Source organism: Dama dama, chromosome 33 (assembly GCF_033118175.1).
Source record: "Dama dama isolate Ldn47 chromosome 33, ASM3311817v1, whole genome shotgun sequence".
In the NCBI taxonomy this organism is placed as follows: Eukaryota; Metazoa; Chordata; class Mammalia; order Artiodactyla; family Cervidae; genus Dama; species Dama dama.
In genome coordinates this window covers 25,753,460-25,765,780 of record NC_083713.1, presented here as the reverse complement: position 1 = coordinate 25,765,780, position 12,321 = coordinate 25,753,460, and the positions used below count along the sequence as shown (strand labels likewise).

The 12,321-nt window shown below is 37.1% G+C and overlaps 1 protein-coding gene across 2 annotated transcripts in view; it reads right to left on the bottom strand.

Annotated features, from left to right (window-relative positions):
- OLA1 (Obg like ATPase 1) overlaps window positions 1-12,321 on the bottom strand; it is a 156,203-nt gene that overhangs the window by 44,797 nt on the left and 99,085 nt on the right. For both annotated transcript variants that reach the window (XM_061135793.1, XM_061135794.1), the window contains exons 6-7: window positions 976-1,056; window positions 570-667 (exon numbers count right to left, since the gene is read on the bottom strand). In XM_061135793.1, the coding sequence (XP_060991776.1) occupies window positions 570-667; window positions 976-1,056 (179 nt within the window). The remainder of the gene's footprint in view (window positions 1-569; window positions 668-975; window positions 1,057-12,321) is intronic.

Genomic DNA, 12,321 nt, shown 5'->3' with positions numbered 1-12,321 from the left:
AGGAAAACTTGCACATTTTGGTTACAGGTCAAAAATGACAATCAATACATGAGTGCATCATTTTTACGTTTGTATATTTTAAACAAATACCTGATCTTTCCCTCCACCATAGAGTATTTTTAATTTAAAAAAATGTTTTTAAAGCATTCAATCTGGATTTTAAAACTTATGTCCAGCTACGATCCCAAGCAGGTATTTTAAAGTCATATAAAACATCAACAAAGTTAAAATACCCTAGATTAAAAAGTTTTATTGCTCTAACTACATTTATTCTCATTTTGCACAGGAAAAAACATCAATGTCTACTCAATTTAAGTTTGATAATTAAATATATATAATTTGATACTGCCTAATGTATTCCTTTTCTCCCCTTTTAAGTTCTCTCAGTGTAAATCATTCAGAGACTCATCTCAAAATGTTAACAACAGGCAAAGCTTTCCCTTCCATTTTAAAGTTTTTAATAATAAGGAGAAATGTATTAAAATCAGACACAGCAGTAAGTACATATGTGTGTGTTTGCATGTGTATAGATAAATGTGAGGGTATATCTGGAGAGAAAAAAAACTTACCATTTGTTTTTCTTTCTAATGTAGTCTTTTTCGGAAAGATTAACCAAGTAGACCATTGGTTTTGAAGTCAGAAATAAGTGTTTATTCAATACTTCAATCTAAAGTGGGAGACAGAAAAAGAATCCTTTTTAAAAGCTGAGTAAATAAAGTCATTGAAGAACTTGAAAGAAAATTCTATTTAAACAAGTAGCCATTTTTATTTTTATAGATTTTGTTTCTTAAAGATTAGTTGTCATGAAATATCAGGAGTAGAGGAAAAGAAAAAAATAACAAGTTTGGGAATAAGAAATCACTGAGAGAAATAAAGTTTTACTAGGCATAATAATAAATGAAAAATAATGACAACTTTAACTTGTTCTCTAAGAAATCAAAGGTAATAACAGATGGCATCATATTTATAACTTACCTCTTTGTCATTCCAATCATGATAGAATCGAACAGGTTTCTTTTGATCTATAACCCAGGATTTGACTTTGCACATTATGTCCTACATACAATTGGGAAAAAAGTAAATACAAGATGAATACTAAGCATTTAGATACTAAATATTAAAATTAAAAGCTTTCAAACCCTCAAAATAAAAATAAAGTCAACTTTTTTTATGAAAAGAGAACTGAGTCACACAGATAATCATTTTCAATATCTTATTAAAAAACCAAATAGCAATGAAACATTAATGTGGCATTAACATTTTAACATGTGAAATGTGGAATACTAGCAAAGTCAGTAATAATCTTAAAAATTTTCAAGACAATTAAAACACACCAAAGTCTACAAGAGTTAATAATATATCAATACTATTGAGTAATGTTAATTGCAAGATTAACATGCTATTAATTAGGAAATGGGGGGATACTAGAGAAATACTGAATTATAATTTTTCCTTAAAAAGAAAAACAAAATAGATGAAATTGAGCCTATTATTGATGATCTAGCCTCCAAAATATTAAATCAGCTGACCAAAACCCTTTTAATTCTGAATTAATTTTTTGCCGACACCTCCTCCCTGCCCACTTCTCCTGTCCCTGGCTCCAAACCCCCACCCTCCCACAACCTGCCAAAGCCTCCATTACACAATGGCAAGAGCCCTGCACTGGTGACCTCCAACCAGCTGCATTCACTTTCAGAACATCTCTCTCTGCTGGAAATCTAAAGGCCTTTTAGTTAGCAAGCTAGTGTGCATTCAGAAGGAGTAACTGCAGGAAGAGCCCAATGTGCTTTGTTTCTCTGGCCTTTCTTCACAGAAAGATTAATCATCTGTGAAATGGAAACGGCAAACAGCAAGTGACACAAACTGAACCCTTCAAGCCTTTCCTCATCAGTTTTGTGGTTCTGAATCTAAAAGCTGCGTGTGGCAAGGTTCTCCTTACAGGCAGGTGTTAATAAAAGGCTCTTGGGTCTGAAAGGTCAAACTTAGCTCTTCGAGAAGAAGTGCATTTGAGAGTCATCTGTTTTTTGTTGTTGTTGTTAAAGGTAACTTATGAGTATGTTTTAAATATTCATTTCTCAAATTTTATTGTAAGATACAATTATTAGTAATAGAGTTCTTAGATTTTCATTGATGTATGTTACTTTATCATAAATCAGTGAGTCTTCTATAAATATCTACTTATTAAATTACCTCAATATTTAGTATACCTTCCTTACAAATCTTGCTGTTACCAACAGGAAAAATAAGGAAAAAGCTCTATATCCTTAGATCCTGATTTGAAACCCTCCAGGAAAAAGACTTCCCACAGACTTTAACAAGGAAGGGGCAAGCTAAAAACTTTTAATGAAATCTAACATGTTCTGCTTAAGAATAATCACTTTTACTCTTCTATAACTGAATTTCACTCATAAATGTTTAAAAGTGGCTAATGTAACACCATTTCCTACAAGGAGAAGATCAAAGTGCTATATTACAAATGCATTATGATTAAAAAAGCCCTGTGCAGCCTTGCTATTAACTGTTCTTTAAACCCTAAAAGGCTTCCCATAGATCTCACTTGGCACTGCATATACAACCTTTGACAAGTAATGTAGACCATTTTTATTCATTGCCTAAAATTGTAGGCAATTATGTGCGTCACACTGGCCACCTGCAAATTCTGAATGCCTGCTCCAGTTGTCAGTGCAAAAAACTAATGTCGGAGGGGATTAATCTAGGGGGAGAGAGTCCTCTTTAATGGCTCCAGCAGGTGAAATGGCCCAGCTGGTTACTATGATGAGTGGCCAGAACAGCTTATGTAGAGACACGCAACAAGATTATACAAAAGAAGGAGAAAACAGTGGTACCATCTTATATTTGGCTCTATTAGTTTTTTTTTTCCAATTAAAAAAAGGAGAAGAAAACAGACAAAGGAAAGCCAAATCAAAAATAAGGAAGGAAATTAAATCTTAATCATATAAAAAGTGTAAAATACTTTTGTAACCATAAATATTTTTACGAATCCAAAGGGTCTCAATAAATGCTGATTGCTAGTGAAGGAATTTCAGAATTTCACTTTCCTTTTAAATTAACTAGACCATGACTTCAGACATAGAGATCTTATCACAAAATCTTTTTGGCACTAGTTTTTTTCCCTCCTTCTCACTAACATATTATATTACAAACAAGGAGCACTCACAGTTTAGATAAAGAAAATGAACACATAATTCAAGTTCTAAAGCAGTATATTCACTAAAGCCACGTTCAAATCTTCTTAGAAAAATTTATAGATTATAACCAAGTTTTTAAACAGCTGAATGCAAAAATACTTTAAGATTTAAAATATTTATTTTAAACTCAACACTCTCTTAAATATCCCCACAAAAGATTTAACAGCCAAGAAAAGACACCTTAGATTACTAAGATGTCAGTTTTACTTAAGACAAATAAAAAATAGATTGCTCTCAGATGAGATTATCTTACATGATATAGTACCAAACTGCATAGTTCTTACAGTAAAAATTAATTTTTAGTTTTAGCAAAACTAAAGATGTTATGTTTCTTATCTGACAAACTTCTGATCAAATGAAAGAAAACATCTGAACTTATGTGCATAAAATATTTAATGGATTGACTGAATTTTTTCTTATGCTTTAATATATACACACACATATTAATAATTATGTTTAGATCAATATTCCTTTAATTGAATGCAGTTAACTGAAAAAGTAATCTATAAGAATACATACTTCAGACCACAATAAAAACATTAAATAAAAATACTAATGCTTGATGCATCAGAAGTCACTTTAGAATTTTGTATTTCTTTAGTGAACATTGTTACACGGAAATACAGATGTAGGAAGAGGGCAGTTCTGATAACCTTAACAAATTCCCCATTTTCAAAATAAATTCTGTACATGGTGAAGATTATGAAAAAATTCCTACTCATTTGAACTTTTTTGGTTATATGGAAAAAACATCAGTATACTAACTTGAGGTAACCATTTAATGCTTAAATGCGGGAATAAATCCTAGATCCACCACTCACCAGTCTATAACCTACTGCTTCATTGATAAATTGCAGATAAAGATGCTATCTACCTCCTAGGGGTTGTTGTAAAGTTCAAAATGTATATAAGGTGTTTAATATAGGTCTTGGCAGAGTAAGTTCTCAAGAAATGTGAGTTGTCCTTGCTATTACGATTACTAAAAAATACTAATGATCTACAAAATGGCAATACAGTCTCTTGGGTACTCCTTTAAAGCACACATCTTCTCCAACTGGAATAATTGCTCGTTAGTCCTTTTCTTAAATTTCTGATGATTACCAATAATACTGGCTTTCTTAGTGAAATCTCAATTCAGGCCTCTAGTCTTAACATTCTATAAGGACTAGCTTTTGCTGAACTATGCTTTAACTACCAAAAAAAAAAAAAAAATCCAAATTCACCCTGAACACTTTGCTCTTCTGCCCTGACTCTTCTTATTAACAATAGCCTAATATTTACACTTCAGAAAGGCTCTATGTTCTTGGTGTAGTTTATTACTGTCATTGTTAATAGCAGTTGTAATATATTTACACTCAGAAAGGGTATGTGACTTGCCTAAATTCTGATTGCCAGTAAGGGGCAGACCTGAGATACAGATTCAGGTCTAAGTGACTCAAAAATTCACTTTCTGTCCAACCACCCTGGCTTGTTTGTCTTCCTCGGAAGTGGAAGTGTTAGTCACTCAGTCGTGTCCGACTCTTGTGACCCCATGTATTGCAGCCTGCCAGGTTCCTCTGTCCATGGAATTCTCTGTAATTACTCCTTGGTTAGCCTAGGCATTCCAAGGCTGTTATTCAATGTCCTCATCCTCATTCCAGTGTCATCAGGAAAATTCAGTATTCTTACTAGTTGGTTACAATATCTGATTATCAATCCATGTACCACAAAAGTATTATTTTCTTTGCAGACACTACCATAACCTATGGACAGAGGAGCCTGGCAGGCTATAGTCCATGGGGTCGCAAAGAGTCAGACAGGACTTAGCAACTGAACCAAGTTATGTTATATAACCCCTAACTAGATTTTTCCGACTATTTGACTACTCTATTTTGTATTCTTTAGTTCCCAAAGCAGAAATTATTAGTTCATGATCCATAAATGGATTTCAGGAGTTTCCTAATATCCTGAAATTGTATTAAAGTTCTATGTTTATGTACCTTTGAAGGATAACGGCACACATCTTCCAAATGCTTTTAAAAAGGATTCACAATCCACAAATCCAAGAACCATGGTTATGAGTGACTCCATGGCAATACTCCAAGGCCCCAACTGCAGTCAATTAAGTATATGTTCTAGGTTCACGGACTCCCAGATTTGCAATCCAGGATACTGACCTAAAACTTGCTTCAGCCAGACTCTGCACTCAAAATTCATCTATTCTTATCAAAACCATCCTGATTTAAATTCTAGCTACCATAAAGTTTATCTAACACAATTACAGTTAAAATCATAATAGGGTTGTTGAAGAACATTACAAATTAAATATATCATTATTCTAGAAAATGAACTGCTTGAGAGTTAAGTTTTGGGCTTCCCTAGTGGTTCAGATGGTAAAGAATCTGCCTGTAATGTGGGAGACCTGGGTTCGATCCCTGGGTTGTGAAGATCGCCTGGAGGAGGGCATGGCAACCCACTCCAGTTTTCTTGCCTGGAGAATCCCCATGGACAGAGGAGCCTGGCAGGCTACAGTCCATGGGGTCGCAAAGAGTTGGAATGACTGAGCGACTAAGCACGGCACAGAGAAAAATAAGTATTAAAAGCTAGTTTTACAGAAAAAGACACAGATGTACAGAACAGACTTTTGGACTCTGTGGGAGAAGGTGAGGGTGGGATGTTTCGAGAGAACAGCATCGAAACATGTATATTATCTAGGGTGAAACAGATCACCAGCCCAGGTTGAATGCATGAGACAAGTGCTCAGGCATGGTGCACTGGGAAGACCCAGAGGGATCGGGTAGAGAGGGAGGTGGGAGAGGGGATCGGGATGGGGAATACATGTAAATCCATGGCTGATTCATGTCAAATGTATGACAAAAACCACTACAATATTGTAAAGTAATTAGCCTCCAACTAATAAAAATGAATGGAAAAAAAAAAAGCTAGTTTTACTATATATTTAAATAAACCATAAAGCTACAATAATTAGAACAGTTTGATACTAGCACAAAAAGGTAAAGATTAAAAACAACCTAAAACACATTAACTGGAGATTTATTAACAAATTATGGGACATTTATAGAACAGTTTTCATGCAAGGAAAAATGTTCAAAATACACTGCTAAGTTAAAAAAAAGCAGATTCAGAACAAAGGAAAGAAGTTAAGAATATGGATATTGTCAAACAGATTTGGGTTCAAGTCTTGGCTCTGCCACTTTCTAGCTGTGCAACTTTAGGACAGCTGCTAAACCTGAACCTGTTTGTTTCTGTAAAATTGGGATAGTAATGCCAATTCAACATACGATGATTGTGAGGATTAAATGACAAAACGAATGTAAAGGTCAGGTGTGCCCATGGGCCTCTGATGTGTGAATACCCCATCTGCCTATTCCAGCCACATGACCTGTCAGGCCGCAGATCCTCACAAAGCACATGTGTGTGTGTATGTGTGTGAGTGAGAACTCTTGAGGTGGGGGAAGGTCTGGATTTCATGGAGCAGAACTGACTCAGGGCAGAGAAAGGGGCCTGAGGCCAGCACAGCCAGGAGGACCCCAACTTTCAGGCACGCAGTAAACATTCCACAGATATTAAGTATTATTATTTATGGCAAAATGGCATAATGTGATTACATTTGTGGTTCTGAAACTATATATAATACATATAAATAAATGTACTCATTAAATGAAACTGGACAGATGTCTTATCAAATTGGTAGCAATAGAAATCAGGAAGATTCCAGAGAGATTTTCCTTTTCTGCCTTCTTCTTAAAAACTACAATGATATTTTATTTATTTTTAACCAATAAATACTATCTTTAAAATTGGAGAAAAAAAAAAAAGGTATATTCACAGGGTGAGGGGGAAGGGAGGACTTGATCTATCTTCTGCTCACCCTCTCTAATCCTCAAATTTGATGGCTAACTAGGTAGCTTTGGCAGTTTATCAAGGTGACTCACTCTTACTCTGCAATAATGACAGATTCCAAGCCTGGTACTTGTCTCTAGCCAAACCCACTATCCTAAAACCTGAGGCTAATAACCAAATGAGCTGACCTATGCTGGCTGGGTGGCTTTAACACACACAGCCAACAATGCACTCAGACCAAAAGAATGGGGAAAAGGCCTCCAGCTCAAAGTAGTCTGGTTAGAAGTCCACTAACACAGGTTCCTCCTGCTCCAACCAAGTATTCCCTTTAAACATCCCAAACTGAGGAAAGTCCAATCTACACTTTCATCATGAAACAGAATGCTATCGTATTCTAAGTTGAAATTTAGCATCTGCTTGAGTCACGGTTCCAAGCCTATGCCCCGACCAGTAATGCTGAAGAAGCTGAAGTTGAACGGTTCTATGAAGACCTACAAGACCTTTTAGAACTAACACCCAAAAAAGATGTCCTTTTCACTACAGCAGACTGGAATGCAAAAGTAGGAAGTCAGGAAACACCTGGAGTAACAGGCAAATTTGGCCTTGGAGTACAGAATGAAGCAACGCAAAGGCTAATAGAGTTCTGCCAAGAGAACGCACTGGTCATAGCAAACACCCTCTTCCAGCAACGTAAGAGAAGACTCAACACGTGGACATCACCAGATGGTCAACACCAAAATCAGACTGATTATATTCTCTGCAGCCGAAGATGGAGAAGCTCTATACAGTCAGCAAAAACAAGACTGGGAGCTGACTGTGGCTCAGATTATGAACTCCTTATAGGCAAATTCAGACTTAAATTGAAGAAAGTGGGGAAAACCACTAGACCATTCAGGTATGACCTAAATAAAATCCCTTATGATTATACAGTGAAAGTGAGAAATAGATTTAAGGGACTAGATCTAATAGACAGAGTGCCTGATGAACTATGGACAGAGGTTCATGACATCGTACAGGAGACAGGAATCAAGATCATCCCCAAGAAAAAGAAATGCAAAAAAGCAAAATGGCTATCTGAGGAGGCCTTACAAATAGCTGTGAAAAGAAGAGAAGCGAAAAACAAAGAAAAGGATAGATATACCCATTTGAATGCAGAGTTCCAAAGAATAGCAAGGAGAGATAAGAAAGCATTCCTCAGCGATCAGTGCAAAGAAATAGAGGAAAACAATAGAATGGGGAAAACTAGAGATCTCTTCAAGAAAATTAGAGATACCAAGGGAACACTTCATGCAAAGATGGGCTCAATAAAGGACAGAAATGGTATGGACCTAACAGAAGCAGAAGAGATTAAGAAGAGGTGGCAAGAATACACAGAAGAACTATACAAAAAAGATCTTCATGACCCAGATAATCACATTCACCTAGAGCAAGACATCCTGGAATGTGAAGTCAAGTGGGCCTTAGGAAGCATCACTACAAACAAAGCTAGTGGAGGTGATGGAATTCCAGTTGAGCTATTTCAAATCCTAAAAGATGATGCTGTGAAAGTGCTGCACTCAATATGCCAGCAAATCTGGAAAACTCAGCAGTGGCCACAGGACTGGAAAAGGTCAGTTTTCATTCCAATCCCGGTCCCATCACTTCAAGGTAAATAGATGGGGAAACAGTGGAAACAGTGGCTGACTTTATTTTGGAGGGCTCCAAAATCACTGCAGATGGTGATTGCTGCCATGAAATTAAAAGATGCTTACTCCTTGGAAGGAAAGTTATGACCAACCTAGACAGCATATTAAAAAGCAGAGACTTTACTTTGTCAACAAAGGTCCGTCTAGTTAAGGCTATCGTTTTTCCAGTGGTCATGTATGGATGTTAAGAGTTGGACTATAAAGAAAGCTGAGCACCGAAGAATTGATGCTTTTGAAGTGTGGTGTTAGAGAAGACTCGAGAGTCCCTTGGACTGCAAGGAGATCCAACCAGTCCATCCTAAAGGAGATCAGTCCTGGGTGTTCATTAGAAGGACTGATGTTGAAGCTGAAACTCCAATACTTTGGCCACCTGATGCAAAGAGCTGACTCATTTGAAAAGACCCTGATGCTGGGAAAGATTGAGGGCAGGAGGAGAAGGGGACGACAGGGGATGAGATGGTTGGATGGCATCACTGATTCAATGGACATGGGTTTGTGTGGACTCCGGGAGTTGGTGATGGACAGGGAGGCCTGGCGTGCTGCAGTCCATGGGGTTGCAAAGAGTCGGACACGACTGAGTGACTGAACTGAATCAGAATATTAAGTATTTGTTGCTCTACTAGATGAATGCTGCTAAGGGGTGGGGAATGTCCTCTAAGAATTAAAATGATAGATTAACTCTAGCAATAACCTGATACAATGTACTCTGGCAGATGTTGGTTTTCAGTTATGTGATTCACTTAAACGAATAGTGTAAACTTATAAGAGCAATGTCCCTGAATCCTGTTGACTACAAAGTAGCAACTGTGATGGAAACCAATTCATTTTTGAGGTATAGATCTCAGCAGAAGATTTGACCATTACTAGGAAGACAACAGGGCTTCCCTGGTGGCTCAGATGGTAAGAGAATCTGCCTGCAATGCAGGAAATCTGAGTTCAGTCCCTGGGTTGGGAAGATCCTCTGGAGAAAGGAATGGCCAACCCACTCCAGTATTCTTGCCTGGAGAATTCCATGGACAGAGGAGCCTGGTGGGCTGCAGTACATGGGGTCACATGACTGAACGACTAACACCTTCACTTTTCACAAAGATGGCAACTACTCCTATGATTCCCATATATTAGTCTGAGTGGACTTTACCATGTTCAAGGAAGGACAAAGCGAACAGGAAAAGCCCACAAATCTGATTTTAATGAAATGGTTACTGAATAAGGAGAGTCATAAAGGAAGAGGAAGACAATCACATACACAGAACACCCTCTTAATGAATCATTTTGCATACTTGGTAGAATGCAAAAAAATAGAGCATCTATGAAATAGAAGCATGAGGCCATAAAGAGAGAATAGTGTGAGGTTAGAAAAAATGGAAAAGGTGTCAAGAGTGCTGATGAACTAAGATAGATTTTTAAGGAAGCCAAAATCTAAGTAGGAAAATAAAAATCCAAGTTGAAGATTCACCTTATATGGCAGAATATAATCAGTGGCTTGGAGGCCAAACTTGAACAGGGGTTATACTGAAGCATAACATAAACTCAGTGTAACATACATAAGTGCACAGCTTGATGAAGTATCACAGAATAAGCAGATGCATGTAACTACCACCTGACCAACACGCAGAATATTATTAGCAATGTAATCACCATGTTCCACTCCTCTCCAGAGATAATCACTTCCTGGCTTTTTTGCATCACAAGCTGGCTCGTTATTAAAATTTATGAAAATAAAATCATACAGTAAGTATTGTTTGGGTCCAGCTTCTTTCCTTCAACATTGTTTGTGAAATTCATCCACACTTTTAAATAAGCTGTGGTGTTTTTTTTTCTTTGCCACATAATATTCCATTTTAGGAATATAACCTCAATTTATCTATACTATTGATAAGACACTTAGGTTGTTTATACTTTAAACCTATTACAAATGAAGCTGCTATTAACATTCTTGTACATGTATTTTAGTAAATTTATGCATGCATTTCTCTTGAGCATATACCTAGGACAGTTTTAGGTCACAGGTTTACTCTAACTTACTATACATTGCTAATCAGTTTTCAGAAGCAGATGTACTAATTTACACTCACATCAACACTGTCTGAGAATTCCATTTGCTTTTCATTCCCTCCAACACTCGGACTGTCAGTTTTCTTATGGTAAAAGTGTGAAAATTTATGGTGAAAGTGTGAAAGTGTTAGTCACTCAGTTGTGTCCGACTCTTTGCAACCCCATAGACTGTATGGACTGTAGCCCACCAGGTTCCTCTGTCCATGGGATTCTCCAGGCAAGAATACTGGAGTGGGTTGCCATGCCCTCCTCCAGGGGATCTTCCTGTCCCAGGGATCGAACCTGGGTCCCCTGCATTGTAGACATTCTTTACCATCTGAGCCACCAGGGAAGCCAATTTATGCTAAGTGTATACTATCTCACTGCAGTCTGAATTTGTATTTCCCAAATGATTAATGGGGGACTTCCTCTTTTATGAAGTACTTTTTCACATCTTTTACCTGTTTTTCTATTGTGCTGCCTTTTTCTTATTTATTTACAGCTCTTTGCATACTCTGTAGACATGTTCTTTACTAAGTACCACAAATAAGTTCTTTCACTCTGCGTGTGTGTGTGCTCTGAGTCACTCAATTGTGTCCAACTCTTTGAGACCCCATGGACTGTAGCCCCCCAGGCTCCTCTCTCCATGGAATTTTCCAGGCAAGAATACTGGAGTGGGTTGCCATTTCCTATTCCAAGAGATCTTCCTGACCCATGGATCTAACCTGAGTCTCTTGCATTTCCTGTATTGGCAAGTTTACCTTTTCAAATTGTTTAGTAAAAGTCCTAATTTTAATGTAGCCCACTCTAAAAATCTTTTCCTTTATGATTACTGTTTTTTGTTTCTGGTTTAAAAAAATATTTGTTTATTCTAAGGTCATAAAATATTCTATGTTATATCAATATTATAGATGTTTTGTTCTATAAATTTCACTTTTTACTCTGTAAACTTTGCCTTTTGAGTATAGTGTGAGGTGGGTGAGAACTTACTTTCTCTCCCACAAAGATATCCAACTGTTCCAACAGTTTTTTTCTTTTTCTTTTTAATTTATTTATTTTTAGCCATGCAGGGCCTTTGTTGTTGCACGGGTTTTTTTCTCATTGCCGAGAGCAGGGCTAGTCTCTAATTGCAGTGCATGGGCTTCTCTTATGCAGAACAGGCTGTAGGGTGTTTGGGCTTCAGTAGTTGTAGCTTGTGGGCTCTAGAGCACAGGTTCAATAGTTGTGGCACAAAAGCTTGGTTGTTCCACAGCATGTGGGATTCTCCAGGACCAGGGACTGGACCTGGGTATCCTGCATTGGTGGGAATATTCTTTACCACTGAGCCACCAGGGGAGGCCCCCAACACCACTTCTTAGTAAAAGTATTTCTCCATTACTCTGCAGTGCCATCTCTACTGCAAATTTGTGTCTGTATACCCATTCTCTTCCATCAGTCAATTTGTCTATCGTTGCCTGTCTTAATCACTGCAGATTTGTAATAGTCTTGATATAAGGTTGATTACACAAATTTGCCTCCATCTTTGTTCTTTGAGATTGCTTTGCTTATTT